This window comes from Pagrus pagrus (assembly GCF_965226575.1).
Source record: "Pagrus pagrus genome assembly, chromosome: 24".
Classification (NCBI taxonomy): domain Eukaryota; kingdom Metazoa; phylum Chordata; class Actinopteri; order Spariformes; family Sparidae; genus Pagrus; species Pagrus pagrus.
Genome location: NC_140206.1, coordinates 16,615,951 through 16,634,701, shown reverse-complemented (window position 1 = coordinate 16,634,701; position 18,751 = coordinate 16,615,951). Strand labels below are relative to the sequence as shown.

At 41.2% G+C, this 18,751-nt stretch overlaps 2 protein-coding genes and 1 long non-coding RNA gene across 5 annotated transcripts in view; 2 read left to right on the top strand and 1 right to left on the bottom strand.

The window, feature by feature from the left end:
- LOC311253568 (NACHT, LRR and PYD domains-containing protein 3-like) overlaps nucleotides 1–18,751 on the top strand; it is a 379,521-nt gene that overhangs the window by 25,994 nt on the left and 334,776 nt on the right. The gene's annotated exons all lie outside the window — the stretch shown is intronic.
- LOC311253570 (uncharacterized protein) lies at nucleotides 76–6,777 on the top strand. 2 transcript variants are annotated; one of them, XM_084347634.1, is made up of 13 exons: nucleotides 76–278; nucleotides 964–1,039; nucleotides 1,227–1,480; nucleotides 1,626–1,676; nucleotides 1,850–1,926; nucleotides 2,713–2,852; nucleotides 3,252–3,449; nucleotides 3,776–3,862; nucleotides 4,181–4,434; nucleotides 4,921–5,091; nucleotides 5,466–5,606; nucleotides 5,802–5,922; nucleotides 6,156–6,777. In XM_084347634.1, the coding sequence occupies exons 1-13, from the start codon at nucleotides 135–137 to the stop codon at nucleotides 6,371–6,373; spliced, it is 1,932 nt and encodes a 643-aa protein (XP_084203760.1). In that variant the 5' UTR covers nucleotides 76–134; the 3' UTR covers nucleotides 6,374–6,777. The 2 variants fall into 2 exon arrangements, with proteins under 2 accessions (XP_084203760.1, XP_084203761.1); XM_084347635.1 differs by lacking the exon at nucleotides 4,921–5,091.
- Nucleotides 6,445–13,290, bottom strand: LOC311253572. Of its 2 annotated transcripts, XR_014621712.1 has the most exons (5): nucleotides 12,815–13,290; nucleotides 12,410–12,771; nucleotides 12,154–12,184; nucleotides 8,289–8,559; nucleotides 6,445–7,038 (listed from the first exon to the last, which is right to left on the bottom strand). It is a non-coding gene; the product is annotated as an uncharacterized lncRNA (long non-coding RNA). The 2 variants fall into 2 exon arrangements; XR_014621713.1 differs by lacking the exons at nucleotides 12,154–12,184; nucleotides 12,410–12,771; nucleotides 12,815–13,290 and adding an exon at nucleotides 9,564–9,743.

Here is an 18,751-nt window from a genome sequence, read left to right as displayed (position 1 = left end):
ACATTTATTTAAAAAAGTTGTCCTTTGATATTTAGATGTTCACTCAATAACTGTCTATGCTTCATCCAAGATGTTTCCCAGCATTGTATTCTGGAGGCCAGAAACGCAAAAGGAAGTCAGCAGATCCTCCATGTATGTCGGTGGTAAAATTTATGGAACTGCAGTTCTGCCTACAACCTACAAACACAGACAAAACACCAAAGGATGAGGCAATGCTCCTGCAAGCAGGTCTTGGAAGGCGGACCATAAATGTGCCTAACAATGCAGATCACGCAGAGGTGAGCCTTAAGAATAAGACAACAATGAACTCAAGCAACATCATAGTAGTTTTTCAGCTGATATTTCAAATCTTGTGATTTCTGCCGTGGCCACCATACTGCTGGTAGATGGTGGGCAGTTAATTCATCATTGAGCTTATTCACTTCATCTAATACAGAAACACCGGTCATAAAGATACTAAATCCTGATGATATGCTATTCTTAGTGATGGCACAGTTATATTGATTAACCAGCAAGGTGGCAGGACAGCTAGTTACATTACGAAATATCAGAGCTCATTCACATCAAATCACTTTTGCTCTGCTAATCTCTGATATTTACATTGTGATGGCACACCTGTCTGCTGCTCTGCTCATTTGCAAGAGCCTGGGTGGGTCATCAATGTAACAGGCTGCACCTGAGAGGTGGGAGGGGCAAAAGTCTCAGATGGGCTGCTCTCCAAGGCTGATCTCTTACTCTCTGGGCAGCTTCATCTTGGCCTCATGGCCTCTCCATTGTTTTAGTTATGCTTTTGGTTATGGTTTGTGCATCTATTACAATGCTCTATTTTTTCCCAAGTATCATTATTATTGTCAACCATCTCTGTCTAGCACATTAACTGGACTATGATCTTTTTCTGCCGTCTACAGCTGATGACATTATTAAAAGTGCGTCCACAATGACCGCATTGCTAACTTTTTCCAGATAAGCAGAGTACTGTTGGAAGAATTTCCCAAAATGCGAGATGTGCGTGGTGGTTGGCTGCTCAAAAAAGCTTCAGGTGATATTCTTTTTCCGTTGTTGCATAACATATCTAAACCTGCTGTATATATAAAAGATATGCATGAAAAGGTTGTTAAACGTTACGAATGTATCGTGATATGTTATCTGGAATGTCAATGTTTTCTATGATATATAGAAAGATTAAGCCCTTAGAATGAGCTAATAAAATGTTTTCATTTCTAAAGGGGGAAGTGGACAAAGAAAGACCACTCCACTGCCCCAGGGGTCCCAAGGGTACACTGCAAAGATACTTCGGTCTTCATCAAACAGTGGGAAAAATGTGCTATACATTGTCCCTCTTCAAGAAAAAATGGATACCACCCCGCTGCCGTATGATGCTGCAGAGTTCGAAAAAATGCCAAAAAACGAATGCATGACCTGTGGCTGCTTGATTCCTCTGCCCCTGATTCAGTTCCATATTCAGTCCTGTCAAGACAATGTAAGTTTTCATAAACATCTTTAATAATCAAAAAAGAGTCTTCTATACCTTTAAGTTCCTCAGCTGTGATTGTATGAACTCCTGCACTGCCTGTGTACTGTGACTTAATATTGAGCTGACCATTGTGTTTTATATTACCCAAAAGAGAGGTGCATCTGAAGAGGAAGCGGAACAGGTTTCGGATATCATTTGTGTGGTAAGATGTCACTGATGTTTCAGTTATAATATTGAAGCAGCATTTTAGATAATTACACATACTGATATCACAGACATCAGCATGTTATCTTCTTTGGTTCATTTACCACCGTCGTATTGTCAAGTTCAGGTGTGTTCATTTATATACTCCTTTGTAACCTGCTTGGCCCACAGGACTTCTCCTGTCCAATTTGTGGAAAGCAGTTTCCTGCAGAGACTGTTGCCTACCATGCAAGTTCATGTGGGGAAAGGTATTCCACTCATTATAACAAACTAGTTCTGTGCCTGTCCAGAAGGTGCCTTTTCGTAACAGGCTGATTGTAACTTTCTTGAACTACTCATCCAAAATACTTCTTCACACTACTTCTTCACTTTTGATGTTTAATTTAAAGATATTTTTTTATTACTCAATTACACGTAATGCTCCATGTACTAAGCCTGAGTTGGCTGGGTTTGATTCCCATCAGCGCCCTTTGCTGCATGTCGTCCCACCTCTCCCATATTTCTTGTCACTTTGGCTGCACTATCAAATGAAGGTAAAAAGCTACAGGCATATACATATATCACGCACACATGTAACGTCCAAATCGCACCAATTTTTCTATGATCATGAGTATGCACATCCTCGGGTTACCAGCAAGACACATGCCAAGTTTGAAGTAGTTTGGATGAACAGTTGATAGGCCATTCACAAGTGAACAGAGTTTTTGCTAAATAGTAAGATGTTGTTGTAAAATCTTAAATTTAGTTTAAAGTCATCCTTACACACTAAATGAAGAGTCGGCACTGTAAACGGCAAATGATTTAACATTTATGTATAGGTTACTTGATTTGTAGCATAATGCTCTAGATACTCATTTCATATGCATGTGTTGCAGGTAGTAGGTTGGCTCAATGGGTGCAATCAGGTGGGCCTCATGGCACAATGCCATATGAGGTCTGCAGAGGTCTTCTGTATTTTGGTTGAACTGTGATGTTTAGACTATATACATTATTGTATTTCTGCTTATTGTTGTTTCTTTATGCTTTATGTTAAGGTTTTCTGAGTTTTCTTCAACTCCATCTGACTCTGAGAGTATGCACATGGTCAGCACACCTGACCCTAGACCTTGCACATCAACTACCCTGCCGCTTGACGATGTCCCATTGTCCAGACCAATCGAAACAGATGATTTGGGTTAGCATTTATTCATTCAGAGTTAATTCTAATACAATACAATTAGTCATAATTGTGTAATATGGTTAAAATGACATTGCTTTTACAATAAATGCCACAATTCAGAAATGCAACCTTACATCACCATACACTTTGCAATGTAGATGTTGCAAAATGAGTCAGCCTGGTTTTCATTCTTTATAATAGTCTACATGGTCCACATGGGCAAATACAGATCATGTAGACTATATAGACCAAATGTTGTTGAATTTTCACTAACCAGTCTTTGTGTATTTGCTCATGCAGTAATGAGTTAAGTGTACTGAGTGAGCAAGGAATGTTGACCACATTGATTCAGACATCTTGTTATAGCTAGGGTGTGATTATCACTTTAAACAAAATTTCTTTTTTCATTTCCAGCTTGGAAAAGCATTGACGATCCAGAAGTGGCAGCAGACCAGTACAAAAAGCAATGGCTACAGTCCAGAGAAGATGAGCCTACCCTAAAAATTAAAATTGACATCACAGAAGATGTAGAGGACCAAGAGGGCAGAATCCTCTCCTTTTATAAGGCTCCCAACATTGACTGGGCAAGACCTTTCCAAGCGAAACTTCAGGGTACTGTAACTTAACTAAGCTGTACGCCTTACTGTTTTAATTGCATGTAAAGAGAATGATGGTTGTCTGTTCACCTGTTTCTTGCTGTTTTCCCCTGAGGATGTGTGAAAAATATTTTAATATTGATTTTAATGAAACATAATGCCAAAATTTTGTGTGTGTGTGTGTGTGTGTGTGTGTGTGTGTGTGTGTGTGTGTGTGTGTGTGTGTGTGTGTGTGTGTGTGTGTGTGTGTGTGTGTGTGTGTGTGTGTGTGTGTGTAAAATTATACCTGAATAGGCATGATTAGTACTAGTGTACACTTTTAAACTTTGTCTGTGTTTTTAGGAGATGTGGCCGTTGGAGATGGTGTGAATCGACACTTTTTCAGTATGGTCATGCACAAGTTGCACCATGGTTTCACAGTTGATTTTGGTAAGTCCTCTGGACAAATCTGCTACGTGAATAGACATAAAAGTTAAGGAATATTTGAGTAAATAAAGTTATTAAATATTTGAGATTCGGAAGCATATTATAGGTAATAATTTTGGCTCACTCTCAATCTGAATTTTTATAGATTGTCAGAAAAAACAAAAAGCTATCTGTCTCATTGCACATTCCTAATGTTTGTCAAACTTTTTCATGATAAAGTATGTATTTCTTCCTTCCTCACTGGAGTATTGCATAAAGATTGAACGGCAGTCAAAAGAAACGATTATTTTGTACTTTCTGTTTTTGATTATTTCTCTGTAGGAAATGCATGCGGCACGTTGCTGTTTGAGGGCCAACCTGACCACCTAATCCCTTCCACCTCCCAAGTGTTGGTGCAGAATGAGATGTTTATTGTGGCAGGAAGAATGATAGGCCATTCTTTCCTTCATGGTGGCCCTCGTCTGACAGGTGTTAGCCCAGCAGTTCTTCATGTGCTGTTGGGTGATCCACCCCAGACATCCACCATCACCCTTGAAGATGTGGCGGACATGGACATCAGGGAGACCATAAAACCGGTAAGTATAGAGAGGTGCAATGCACTCCATCAGCAACTGTTTCATTTGAATCTTTGTACCTCAGCACATTGTATTAAATGAAGCTATGAAAGATGTAAGAGTGCATATTGTCAGCTTTAATATTAGGGTATTTACATCCTCAACAGGTGATGTAGAAAAAGTTGTATTTTTCAATCTTAATTTTGAAACACAAATAGCCAAACAGCCGTCAAGCAGCTGTCCACTCACTTTAATTCACATAAAAGTGGTGAGTGTAAAAAAAAGAGCCATAACTACCATACAATTCACCTGATATGAATGTAAATGCTCATATCATAACATTATATTCTCAAGCACTTAACCTCAAATATATTGTTTCTTGCCAAGCCCAATATGCTATATTTAATAGACAGCAGTGTCACTGAAAATTTGGACAGCACTCAATGTACATGTACATGTACATACAATTTAAATGTTATTGTGGTTGGTCTCATTTTGACTTAAAAGCTGTATGAAGATGGACAATCAAGCAGGAAGAGAGATGAATGCAAGAACCAATGCAGTGCACTCACTCTGGATCAGAGGGCAGCTATAAATGCGTTGGCAATGGCATGGGACCTCCCTGTATTAACAGAAACCAACAGCACCTGGCTTCTTCACAATCTGCTTCAGCATGCAGTAAATCCCAGTTCCAACACTCGATCCATGAACGATTTGGATTTAGATTTTGGTCGCTATGGTGTTTAAGTATTGTAGAGCAAGTTTCTTTGTAGTCTAATGCTTTAGATTATCTTCTATCTTTATCTTCCATCGCTGTTTTTATTCCATGTAGTTTAACTTTTTGCTTTTGTACAACTGAAATTTTCATTTCTGAATAAACTTATCAAACACCCTGAATCTTCATCATAGGACTACAACAATAGACAGTAATTACTGTATGTGATAGATTGAAGAACTTTAGACATTGCAGATAATTTGCAGACAGAAATTAAACAAAAGACATGGTCTTGACAGGAGAGACTAATTATAATTTATCCATGATTTATTTTAAGGTGCTTGGGCGAAATGTGCACCAACTGAAGCAGCTCAGGCAGGGACTGAAGGAGTCACTGATTTTGCCACTGCTGCAATCTCGACCAGACACTGTGGCATCAGTTTTTCCATGTCAGTTGAGGGCTGTATGCAGTGCCCAGGTAGTGCATGTAATTTTTCTCCCCAATAATAAACCATATCTTAAGTACCATCTGACCATTTTAAACTATGTACCCTCAGTCTGAATGAATACGTTGAAGTAAAATGAGTCAAAGAAGCCACACAAGAATGAAACCTGCAAATGGTGATATAATTTGTGTATTGTCATAATCATCCTGTTTTTTTAATTATTGCAGATTGTTTTAGACCAAATCAAATGGCCTGAAGCAGGATCATTGGAGGATGATGACAGCGATGGTTACTCGGTTGATTCCAAATGCCGAATTATGGGGTACTTGCGTGAGTTTGTGAGAACAGGTATATTGCATATCGATTGCATACTTTTTCCTTTTTCCACAATGTCCCTCCCACAGTAATAAGGTTTAAAATGCATAATTATTTTCTGTCCTGTGTACTTGTACACTATATAGTCTGTTTACAGACTAGCACAGTATTTGTCTATTGTACTGTAGCATGTAGTCACTCACTTATCTCAGTTTTCAATTGTTCGAGAACTTTTATTGTTGTTCTTTCGCTGTCTTTGCTTTCAGTGTCCCAAGAGCAGCTGAAACAGCTAGTCAAGTTCTGGGTTGGATGGGAGATACCCATGGCTGACATGAAAGTGGAGGTGGTGCAGGCAGAACATCCAACTTCATCCACATGCTTCCGTACCCTTCGCTTGCCTGTTAACTACAACAGTTACAGTGAGTTTAGCTCTCACTTACAAAACTGCATTGCCACAAATGACAGTGGCTTTGGATTGTTGTAGAGTAATACTACACCTGTTAAGAATGTTAACAAGAGTCTGAACAGAATGTTAAGAGGGGTTTTTTTTGTGATAAAATTTTTATTTCTTTTTTTTTTTTTTTGCAAACTTACAAAGAAAAAAGAAACACAGATGTGTGCCCATAAGAAAGACATTTCATTTGAAAGAAACAAAACACATACAAAATAAGTAATGAGAAAATAATTAATTTTAACACTTACAAATTCACAAGTTACCTCTTGTTTTCCATTTAACTGCATTAATGTAAGCAACTACAAGGAACTTTATTTTTATTTTTTATTTACAAAAGCTTTATGGGCAAACTTTGTTAAAGCAGTCAGTGTACATTTAAGTATTCACTATTTTCATTAAACATATTTCTAGCTTTTCCATGTTGTTGAACTTTATTCAACTCTGTTTTGATTTATCACAGTCCAGTCCACTGTTCAGGGCTACACATAGCCAATGCTGTGCATATACTGCAGTGCAGCTAAGTATTTGTCCACCCCCATGCACGTTGAGGGTCCCATTGGGTCCACAGCAGCACAGAGTCCAGCCAGGTTCTCAGGTCTCAGGGGGCAGTCACTCTCAGGGATGTGCACACCATAGTTTGGATTGCTGGGTGTAAGGCCACTACTCTCCCAGTCAATTGGTGGCATGCGCAAATCCTGTAAGATACAAAGTTATTTTGTGGTATAATTTTTCGACAAGACGTGACGTGCTGAAGAAAGATAAACTGCAATGCCAGATAATAATCAAATATTATGTTGTGTGTTGATCAAGTAATACAATAGTGTGAAGAAAATGTTAAATGCCTAATATAGGGATAGTAATCATCCAAAACATATCTTATGTAAGCGTCACTGCACCATGTATGACTTGTTGTGTGACCACAGAGTGAATCTGACCCCATGTGTGAACTTTTGAAATTACAAAGTGCACTCATATAAAACTTACTTAAAAAAATAATCACAAGAAAGAGATAAGGGTGTCAAAAATGCAGCTGTAAGTAAGTAAAAATAAGGACAAGAAGAAGTCAAAGACATAGCGGTGTAATGAGGATGGCGGAAGAGGTTTTAAAAAAAAAATATGCCTGTACACATTTGGGCAAAGCCGGATTTCTCCTTGAGGGTCTGGAAAAACCCTAAAATGCCCCACAAGTAATGATGTAATGAAATAATGATATTGACCAAAGAGAATTATAAAGATGTCAATTTTCTGCCAATGTGAATGTTAAGAGGTTGGTCAATAGGTGTGGGAAAAGTGAAATCTAAAGGGAATATAAGCTAATGCACTAGCCATTGAAGCTCAGAGGCAAGTTTTTTTTGCTGCTCAAGACTCTGACTCCTGATGATCTTTTTGAACACTATTGAGAAGCTTTTTTCCTGAACTGATTGAACATTGCTAAAACCACCTAAAATTTTGGTCCAGTGGCCTGGGACTTAGGTTTCAAGGGACATCAATATTCTTACACAACACTTCAGCACACCTTCAGCCAGTAGGGGACAGAATCAGAGGAACCCACCACCAGAGGCGTCCACACCCTCTCATCAGACCCACAGGCCCAAAATTTAAAGGTAAGCAGAGCCTGTAATATCTGCAAATTTACGTAGTGGTGTCTGAGTGGAAGGTGTGGTCCGCCCAGGTAAAGGATAGCCTCATAATTTATGATTCACCCCTTTCTGAACCTAACCCTTAACCCTCTAAATTAATGATCACGGGAGTCAACAGGGCAGCAGTGTGTGTTCTGTGTTACTGTCTGTGTCTGTTTCCATGTCTCAGCAAAACCATGGTGAGGAAAGAGTGAATGAGTGTGATGAGATTATGCTCAATGTGTGCATTGCATGCTGGCTTGTAGCAACACAATTTCTCTTGCCTCAACTCCGTGATGTGCCGACTATATTTCAGAAATAGTTACCTCATCATTGTACTCTTCAGAGTTGCACTGTAGTCCCATGTGCCAAAGCTGGTTGGGAGTGCGATTTCTCTCACTTGAAATGGGATGATTGTCCCAGCCATCCCTGAAAACATCAAGCTGTGCTTGCAAGCGGGGAATGAAGACCCAGTGGCAGCAGAAGAGGTGAGTGCTACTGGAGAGATCAAGGAGACCATCCTCCTCCAGGTGATGCAACATGTCATAGAAGTGGCACGTGACTGCTCTGAAGACATCTCGCCAGAGACGTTCAATTCTGTTAAAAGCACATAATTTAGAATTCAAATTATTTCAGCATTGAGAATACTTGCATTGAAAAACAAGTAATAAAGTCAGCCGAATACAGTTATTATTGTACCATGCTAATAAAAGAAAGACATGCCAAGACAGTGAAAAACTGAAAGAAGCCCATGCAAGCTAGCCACCATACTGCCCTTGAGATCCCTAAAACAGTTTATGATGCCCTAACTGAACTGCATTGCCTAGCGTCTGTACAAAATGAAAAGGAACAGTTTCCCTGCATATTACGGGGTTGTAATATTTAAGATATGTGTCTAAGCTTCTTGATATGTGTGTATCTGTACAGTGATTTAAATAATGATGAGCGTGATGCCCTGGTGTCAGCCATCCACTCCAGCAACCCACATGCAGCTGCAGATCACTGGTGCTTTAGCATGAATTGAGGTTGGATGTGTTTATTAAAAGGAAATCTATTGCAGGACTTATGGTAACATACTAATGGTAATGTTTTTCCATTAAGGTACAATATGGTGATATTTGAAGGAACTGATGGCTTCTCAAGGAAGGTAGTGATGATAATAACTTGAAGGCCCTTTTCACAGCATGTGTTTTTTTAAAAAGTACTATAACCACTGTATAAAGACTAGTAAATTGTTAATGATGAAAACCTGAAGTTACATAAGGACAGCAAAGAATTTTAGTTCAAAGTTACGGTCAAGATTTTCATATTTACCAAAGTCACATCTACAACATCAAAATGTTCTTAATAACAGACATCTCTTCTATTTGCGTAAACTGAATTGTTACATACATGTATACCCTATACACACTGTATATTACATATTCTCACCCTCTTAAAGTAATGGCTTATGTCATATTTTGAAGTTTTCTAAAAACAGAAAAAACTGAACCAAATATCTTCTATCCGTTTTTTCTGTTTTTAGAAAAACTTGAAAATGACTTAGGCCAATATTTTAAGAGGGTGACGATATATGTATGTATGTGTGTTTTCATAAGTACCTCTGATTATGCACACTTTTCCCTGCAATGAAGCTGTTTCTCCCAGCTCCTCGGATAGAGAACATAAGGCGAGCCACATCAACATTTTCCACTCCATGGTCACCCCGAACCCTAGAGAATTGAATGTGGTGTAACTGAGGACAGCATATTTTTACACTTCCTTCAGATGCAGCATTTACTATGAAGAACAGTTAGTGTGATATAGTTAAGGGTAGGATATATCAATTTAAATGTACAGGATTTACCTTTGTGGTAAGCCATGTTTCTCAACAGCGTCACTGAAAAAGGCAAGGGACGTGGAGGCCTTGTTGTTATTGGCAACACCAAGATACATAATCTATAAAATAATACAGAAAAACCCCATTATACCCTAAATCATACATACTATAGCAACTATCCTGACCTTATTAGTCACACAGTTGGGTGCAGCAATGAAAAACAAACTGATGTCTGTTACTAAGAAAATTTTGATGTTGTAAGCATGATTCAAGTAAATATGACATTTATGATCTTAACTTTTAACAACATTAACAATTTACTAGTCATTATATAATGATTATGCTACCTTAAAAACACATGCTGTGAAAAGGGCCTTTAACTTATTATTATCACTACCTTCCTTGAGAAGCCATCTATTCCTCCGAATATCACCATATTGTACCTTAATTGAAAAACATTACTATTAGTATGTTACCACAAGTCCTGCAATAGATTTCTATTTAACTAACACAACCAACCTTATGAGTTTGTGGTTTGTGTCGATATGCACCAGTGATCTGGGGCCTGGGACAGAGTATGTTCTGCGTACCACACACCGCAACTCTGACATTCTTGACACAATCCCTGCAGTGTCAACTCTGTGCATTGATGCACGAACCCTCTCCCACTGAACTCTATGTCCCTGAGCTCGCAGCAGTCCCAACATCATTCTGTACCCTGCATGAAGGTTGCTGGAGTGGATGGCTGACACCAGCACGTCAAGTTCATCATCATTTAAGTCACTGTACAGACCCCTCACAGAGAAACCCCAATGACTCATACGTCTCTGCAGCGTCCACCTAGAAACCCCAATGAGCTTGGCAATATACTTCACAGTCAGGCCCATGTTAAGGAGCTCAGACACATACTCTTTGCATATTGCAACCGTGGGACGACCAGTATTTCCCCTCTCCAGAGAAACTGTTACAAATGTCTCCCTTTCATTTTGCCCTGACACTAGGCGATGTACCTCCATTAGGGCATCATAAACTGCTTGAGGGATTTCTAGCACGCTTGATAATGCACTAAGAAGAACCAGCTCCTGTGAGCATATGAAGTCAAGGTAGTCTCGGTCCAGAGGGGCACGATCAAGCCAACTTGACAATCTATTGAAGAGTCTGTCCAGTATTTGGCTGAGCACCATTTCCTGGAGGAGAAACAAAACATTCTGGTACAATGATGTCTCTAACATTTTGGGGCTGGGGGAGGGGAATATGTGACACGCTTTGTGCTTATATGCTTTGGAGGTATACCCAGATCTTTTCTGCCTGGTTGTGATTTAGACATGATCCAAGCACAGTTCAGTAAACAAATACAAGTAAACAGAGGAACTGCTGTTTATCTGGATACAAAAGCAGTATTAAGTTTTCATTTCTCAACAGATTTCATTAACTCTTTTATATATTTCATGGGTTGTGATCTACATAGAGAACAAAAGCAAAGTTTTGTCTCCAGTTACATAGAATTTTGTATTTTTGTCTAATTTTGTGAATGAGGCTATACACTAACAACGGATTAAAGTCACATAAAAAAGGCAAACCTAATAAATGTCTGTATGTAAATGTATGTCTGTTTTAGTGTTCTTTATATAATGAATATGTTTGCTGTTTACCTTGTAGTTAGACAGCCTTTTGAAGTTTGTGTTGCTTGTTAACTCATTCTCTCCCCAGCACCAGTGTCCCTTGACAAAAACAGTGATTTTACCTCTCAGAGCTCAGAAGCTGCTGGTCAACTTCTGCCTCACTCAGTCAGTTTAATTGTGGTATTTTGTGATTTTGATGTTGGAATGAGTCTGAATTTACTGAAGTCACACAAACAGCCCAATCAAAGTGGCAGTCAGAGACCAGCAGCTCCTCTGGTGTGAGAGGTTAAAATTATGTTGAAGTCAAGGGAGTTTAGTGCTGGGAAAGTGATTTAACAAGTGTGTTAACGTTTCAAAAGAGTCTGTCTAACACTAAGTTAAAGCACTGAACAAATTCTTAATATACCCCACACTTAAACAGTGATTTTATTAGGTTTGCCTTTTTTTGTGTTAAAAATATATTTTGCTGCCATCCACACAGCAGTACACAGTCCAGCTTGATGTTGGTACTCCAGTCTGCATCTCTGTACCACAGTCTATTGTATGTAATACACTGACTGTGTACAAGTACCTCATACAACCACAATTCAAAGAACCCAAACTATTCTTTAAATACTACTATTTAAGTAAATCATAATATTTCTTCCACCACTGCCTACACATACTAGCCTTCACCTTATTGTTTTATAATTATTTAGGAAACATCATTCATCATTCATGTTAAGTAAATACTCACGATATGACACTCACCTGGGAAGACCCGGCCTGATCTGACATTTTTCTAGAAGGCAAAACAGAATCAATGCACATAACTGAATATGAGGGTATATCGACAGACGACTAGATACCATAGCTAACGTTATAATATGTTAGCTAGCTACGTTACGTTTCGGGAGGCAAGGGGAGCTAACTTAACTAAACATGTTTCACCAACGTAGCTGACTGGAGTGCATAATGAAACGATACACAGACGTATAACGGTGGTGATATCAGAAAACATACGTACCTTAAACATCACACGCCAACTGCTCCGCTGAGTCAAGGCGTTCTTTTCAAGGCGCGATCGCAGCTCTGGCTGATGGCTAGGCGGGATGTTTCCTGTTAAGATGCCACGGTCGGCTCCACGCTCCAGCCAATAGGTGGCGGCAATGGCGTATAAGCAACTTTGCCTACCACCATAACGACTCAAAGAAGAAGAAGAACTGGCCAATTGGAGTTCTCTGTTCCCCGAACAAAGCCCGCCCCATTCTCTACAGACACGAATCGCGTTTGCAGGTACACAAATCACTTTTGCCCCAAGTACGCTGAGATATTTGGTGCAAAAGTCAGAGCGCGGGCGACTTGTGATTTGAAAGAGGAAAACGGCATCTGTGACCCGCAGCAGCAGATTCAAGCAGTTGTAGTTACTTACTTGTGACCCGTAGCAGCAGATTCAAGCAGTTGTAGTTACTGATTTGTATGTGTGCTGAAAAAATATCCAAGAAAAAAATGTATATTTGTGAGAAAGAATTCTACAGGTGTGCAACTCTCATTACACGGACTCACATACTGATTTACAGATGTTCAAATTTTGTCCACAGCTTCAGATTCTTTGATACAGGTGTGCAAATGTGTTTTGCACCATTTTTGCTGCATTTATTGGAGCAAAATGTGTGAGAGCAGGAATTTCTTGATTTGTGATTTGTAACAGAGGATTTGTGTACTTGTAATGAAGAATTTGAGAAGGTGTAACTGTTGAGTTGTATTTGTGGGACACAAAAAAATTCTACAGGTGTGCAACTCCTTCTCTGTGACTTCAACTTTACTGATACACATGTGTGACTCTTTTTCTACAGATACAAATTCACTGTCACAACTGCTCAGGACTTTTGCACCAAATATACCTTCATATTCTTCTCTCCGTTTAAAGGTAATTTAACGGACATTTGAGATGTTTCACACTTTAATGACTCTCTGCTCATCTTGTCACTGTTCACTTTTGTCCGCTTGTTGCGTTAAAAACAGCAGAAATCCGCTCGTTCAAGCAAACTTCATAAAAGTCACCTCAGAGGTAACCGCTCACAGCGGCTCTCCGCCATTTTGTCTGTGAAAAAAGAGTAGAAGTGGAGTTAGTTGGTCAGTATGTGAACACAGAGTGGTTGTCACTGTGTAGCTCCACTTACTGATGACTGAAGGCAGCTTTTCCTGCCTGAATCAGCCTGTGGAGGAGGCCGAGACGAGCCGCCGCTCTCCCGCTGTCTGACGCACTAAACGCGGCTGGAGAGCAGCTGTTCGCCTGGATGCGGGAGCTGGAGGTGCTGAGGGGGCAGCAGCACCCCCTAAAACGAGGCTGTAACATGGGCCGAACTTACAAGAAGGCCCGAATCATTCAGAATGTGTCATCGACAGCGTTTCACACAGTTTATAAAGGTCCTCTTAACTCAACAACTCACAAAATGGAGCGATTTTTCAAGGGGGTCTGGGGACTTCCTGTCCCTCCTCCTCTCCCTGCTGCTGTTGACTGCAGCTGATGTGACTTATAATATGTTGGTGTTCAGGTTCTTGTTCATAATGATCAGATACATGTTATCCTGGAGATTCAGATGAGTCCAAACACATGAATGTGGCCCACCATTTACTATGACGTCATCATATAGACTGAGCCCTCAGCACCAGCTGCATGAAGTGGAAATACGTGACTGAAGTACCTCAGGATTGTAGTTACGTGTAGTACTCGAGTAAATGTACTTTCCTCCACTGTTACTGGTGTTTCTAGAACAGTGAGTCCAGTCGTGTCTCGCTGGTTAAACTGGTGTTCAGAGCAGACGACTCACTTCCAGTCTGATGGCTCCATGACACCATCTAGTGGACTGACAGTAGAAGTGCAGCATTCATGTGACACTGATATGAAGCAGCCAATCAGTGGAGGAGCAGCTGATGTTCTGACAGGAGACATGATGGAAAGGCTGATTTCAGTTGATGTGCAGATGAATGATTTGTGTTTCCTCTCCAGATGAAAGTGTGTGTGAGTTGAGCAGCATGAATCAGTGTGAGGACAGAGAGGAGGGAGGCCCTCCCTCTAAAACCCCTGTACCTGGACCTGGACCTGAACCTGGACCTGGACCTGGACCTGAAGATGGACCTGGACCTGAACCTGGACCTGGACCTGGACCTGAGCCCAGCTGTGTGTCTTTCAGGAGTGACCGGTCAAAGGATGTTATTATTAATTTTAAACAACAGCGTTCATCAGACAGACAGTAAGTTGTCCTCATGTTGCTCTCTGTTGATGTTTGTCCTCATTAAATCCAGTCTGACCAGTTGTCCTGATGGTCTTCATGTCCTCAGAGTGATGATGGAGGACAAACTTCACAGTCCTTGTTCTGTGTAAAAATACTTTATAACGTTCAGCTGAGGATAATATGAAGCTTCAGAAGTCTGAGCTACACAAAACAAGTGGAGATCCTCCAAAGACTTGTGAGTCTGATGTACCGACAGTAAAGTTTGTTGTCTGTCAGAAAGAATTCATGATCCACAGACTGAAATCATTCAGCTTCATGTTTACTGAACTCTGGTGTGTTGATCCTTTTCTTGTTGATAGCTACTAGTTTCTCCAGCAGCTTCTGTGTCTGAAGAATAAAAAGTGAATTAACATCTCTGGTGGTCTTCTTCTCTGTCCAACAGGAGACCAGCCTCTACTGAACCTGGACCTGGACCTGGAACCGGACCCAGCTGTGTGTCCTTCAGTAGTGACTGGTCAAAGGATGATGTTATTAATTTTAAACAACAGCGTTCATCAGACAGACAGTAAGTTGTCCTCATGTTGCTCTCTGTTGATGTTTGTCGTCATTAAATCCAGTCTGACCAGTTGTCCTGATGGTCTTCATGTCCTCAGAGTGATGATGAAGGTTAGAGCAGGATCAGTATTAAAGGACAGGTTCACAGTTTTTCTTTTATTAGACATTTTCTCCTTTATTTGGTTTCATATCTTCACAACCATTCAACATTCATCCGTAGATATGACCTGACATAGTGAACCATTTTTCCACAAAACAGAACCAACAGAACAACAGAACAAACAGAACAACAGAACAAACAGAACATGGGGTGTCTCGAGTTTGAGAAGATAAATGACAAATAGACAAGTTATAAAGAGATGAGTAAACATTTCTTTTCTCTTTTCATGTTGGTCCAACAAGTGTTAAAAGAAGGGTGTTTCAGGGAAATGTACCTTTTCCACTTTTTCCAAATTTCCTCAACTTCATGTAGATGGAGCCTCATTGAAAAGGTAATTATATATTATATATATATGTAATGTGGCACCAGCTGTCTGTAGATGGAGCATTCGGCTGGAGACATTTCCTTGTAATTGCTTTTCTATTCCCTCAGTGAGCCTGAATTGGATCAGCTCCGGACATCTTCTCTTCCACTTCTTTCCATCTCGCCTGGTAATTGTGATCGCAGCAAAAAAACAAAATCTTCAGTTGGGCCAATATATAATAGTCTTTCAGGGGAGTGCAAGTCCTCCCTCGTGTTTAATCAACTGAAGAGTTTGAAATCTTATCCTTGTTTGTTTCCCTGCCAGATGTATCTGGATAATAATTTGTCCCATTCATTGAATTGTTTATTTCAGTTGGGACAGTCTGAAACAAATATAACACCCGAGGCAGTATATTAATTTTTACTGACTCCACCCGTGACTCAAAACTTAATACTGGGATTAAAGTCCACCTCCTTACGTCTACCTTTATCTTTTGTCTTAACAAGTTAAAATGTAAATCATACACATTGGTTAGCTCTTTAGGGATGTTGACTCACAGATATTTAATATGATCCAGATCCCAATTTAATTTGATCTTGGAGCTGATGATCTGTCTCGGTCTATAGTTGAAACTTAAATATTCAGTTTGTATCCAGATGCAGAGCTGAAGGCGTCTAAAGATGACAACAATTTCAAGATCGAACACTCTGGGGGAGACAAGGAGACTAAAACATTGTCCGCAAATAAGGAGATTTTGTGTTCTTGGCCGAGCATTGTAATGTCTGTAATATTATTATCCTGAGTGATCCGCTGACTTAGTGCTTCGATAAAAACTGCAAACAGTAACAGACTTAGTGGACGGACCTCTCTGGTCCCTCTCTCCAGGCCAGATGAGTTTGATACTGCTCCGTTTATTAATACTTATTCACAATTCACAAATAATAACTTTGACTTCCAAAATGAAGGCCTCTCTAATGGCTGGAGTCGTTCCCTGAAGCCTCTCCTGGAGCTTGTGCTTTCCCGGTTAAGTGCGCATGCACCACGGTGTATGCAGCCTGTTCCAGTCGCTCCGGCTTACTTTAACTTTCTTTTCAACTTTTTTTTCCTTTTCTTTATCTAGCTTGTTCTGTTTTTACTTTAGTTATTTATTAAGCTACATTCTCTCGAAACATGCTTGTGTGGAGAGTTTTTGTTGGTTTGCTTGTGGTGGAATCTCTACTTTTACTCTGCCACTCAACCGTCGCTCAGCAACACCGCATTGTTTACTCCAGGGATCAGCTGATAGAGCTGAAGCCGGCCGGCTTGGCTACGGTAATGGAGGATATCCCTGCTGAACTTTGGAGGAAAACACACCGGGGTTGCAGAGTGAAAGGATCGCTACGGCGGAGGAAAGGAGCGAAACATCGGAGACTTATGGAGAGGAAGACATACAAGCCGTGTCTCCCATCTCTCATCATGGGCAACGTGAGATCACTGGGGAATAAGATGGACGAGCTTACAGTGCTAACCCGGAGTCATCAGGAATACCGGGAGTGTAGTCTGATGATTATCTCAGAGTCATGGCTACACACGGATGTTCCTGACCACAATGTTTCCACCGAGGGTTTCCACACTGTCCGGGCTGACAGGGACTGCACTAAGAGCGGTAAGCACAAAGGAGGGGGGCTTGCTGTTTATGTGAACAACAAGTGGTGCAATCCTGGTCACATTACAATCAAAGACTGCATTTGTAGCCCAGATATTGAACTGCTAGCTGTGGGTCTCCATCCCTACTATGTACCCCGTGAATTCTCACATGCTATTGTAGTGGCTGTGTATATTCCCCCGTCCGCTAACCCGACGTCGGCATGTGACGTCATCCACTCGACAATAGCCGGACTACAGACTGCTCACTCGACTGCTCTCATTATAATCTCAGGTGACTTCAACCATGTCTCCGTTAAAAAAACACTCCCGAAGTTCACCCAGTATGTGACCTGTAAAACCAGAGAGGAGAAGACCCTGGACCTGCTATATGCTAATGTAAAGGACGCATACACCTCTCTCCCCCCGCTGGGAAGATCAGATCACAACTTGGTGCTTCTCACCCCCTGCTATGTGCCTCTAGTGAAGAGGCTTCCTGTGACCACAAAGACAGTAAGGACTGCTACGAGGAACTGCAGCGCTGTTTTGAGGTGACTGACTGGAATGTACTCTGTGAGCCACACAGAGAGGACATTGATGGGCTTACTGAGTGCATTACAGACTACATCAATTTCTGTGTGGACGGCATTGTCCCAGCAAGGACTGTGTGCTGTTACCCAAACAACAAGCCTTGGGTAACAAAAGACATCAAAGCCATACTCAACCAGAAGAAGAGGGCTTTCAGAGGTGGCAACAGGGAGGAGCTGAAGGACATTCAGAGGGACCTGACTGCCAAGATCAAAGAGGCTAAGTGGAAACTCCAGCAGAATAACATGAGGGAGGTCTGGAGTGGTATGAGGACCATCACTGGTTTCAGACCAACTAGCAGTGGAGCTGATGGTAGTGTGGCTAGGGCCAATGAGTTAAATCTGTTCTTCAACAGGTTTGATACTGCGGCCCTGGCCCCTGCTGGCTCTCCTGTTGACTGTCTCCAGCCACCACCACTTCAGACCCCCCCTCCTCCTCCTGATAGCGCCCCATCCAACTCTTTGAGATCCTCACACCCATCCCCCACTCCTCACACCTCCTGTGGCTCCCATGCTACCTGCCCTCCTCTCACTATGGACTCTAACTCTCCCCCTCCTCGACCTGCACTGTTTACACCGCTTCATGTTAGGAGACAGCTGAGCAAACTCCCCGCCGGTAAGGCTGCAGGCCCTGACGGTGTCAGCCCATGGGTTCTCAGAGCCTGCGCCGAACAGCTCTGTGGAGTGCTTCATCATGTCTTCAACATGAGCCTGAGCCTCCAGAGGGTCCCTGTGATATGGAAGACGTCCTGCCTCGTTCCAGTGCCAAAGACGCTGTAGCCCAGTAGTTTCTCAGACTACCGACCGGTGGCACTGACGTCACATATCATGAAGACCCTGGAGAGACTCTTCCTGGAGCAGCTCAGGCCTATGGTCAGGCCGCACCTGGATCCCCTCAAGT

Excerpts from the sequence above, each read along its gene's own strand:
- LOC311253570 (XM_084347634.1), top strand. The coding sequence starts at position 135 with ATGTCGGTGGTAAAATTTATGGAACTGCAGTTCTGCCTACAACCTACA. Across the intron at positions 2,853-3,251 it reads AATCGAAACAGATGATTTGG|CTTGGAAAAGCATTGACGAT; the intron begins GTTAGCATTTAT and ends TTTCATTTCCAG. Across the intron at positions 5,607-5,801 it reads GGGCTGTATGCAGTGCCCAG|ATTGTTTTAGACCAAATCAA; the intron begins GTAGTGCATGTA and ends TAATTATTGCAG.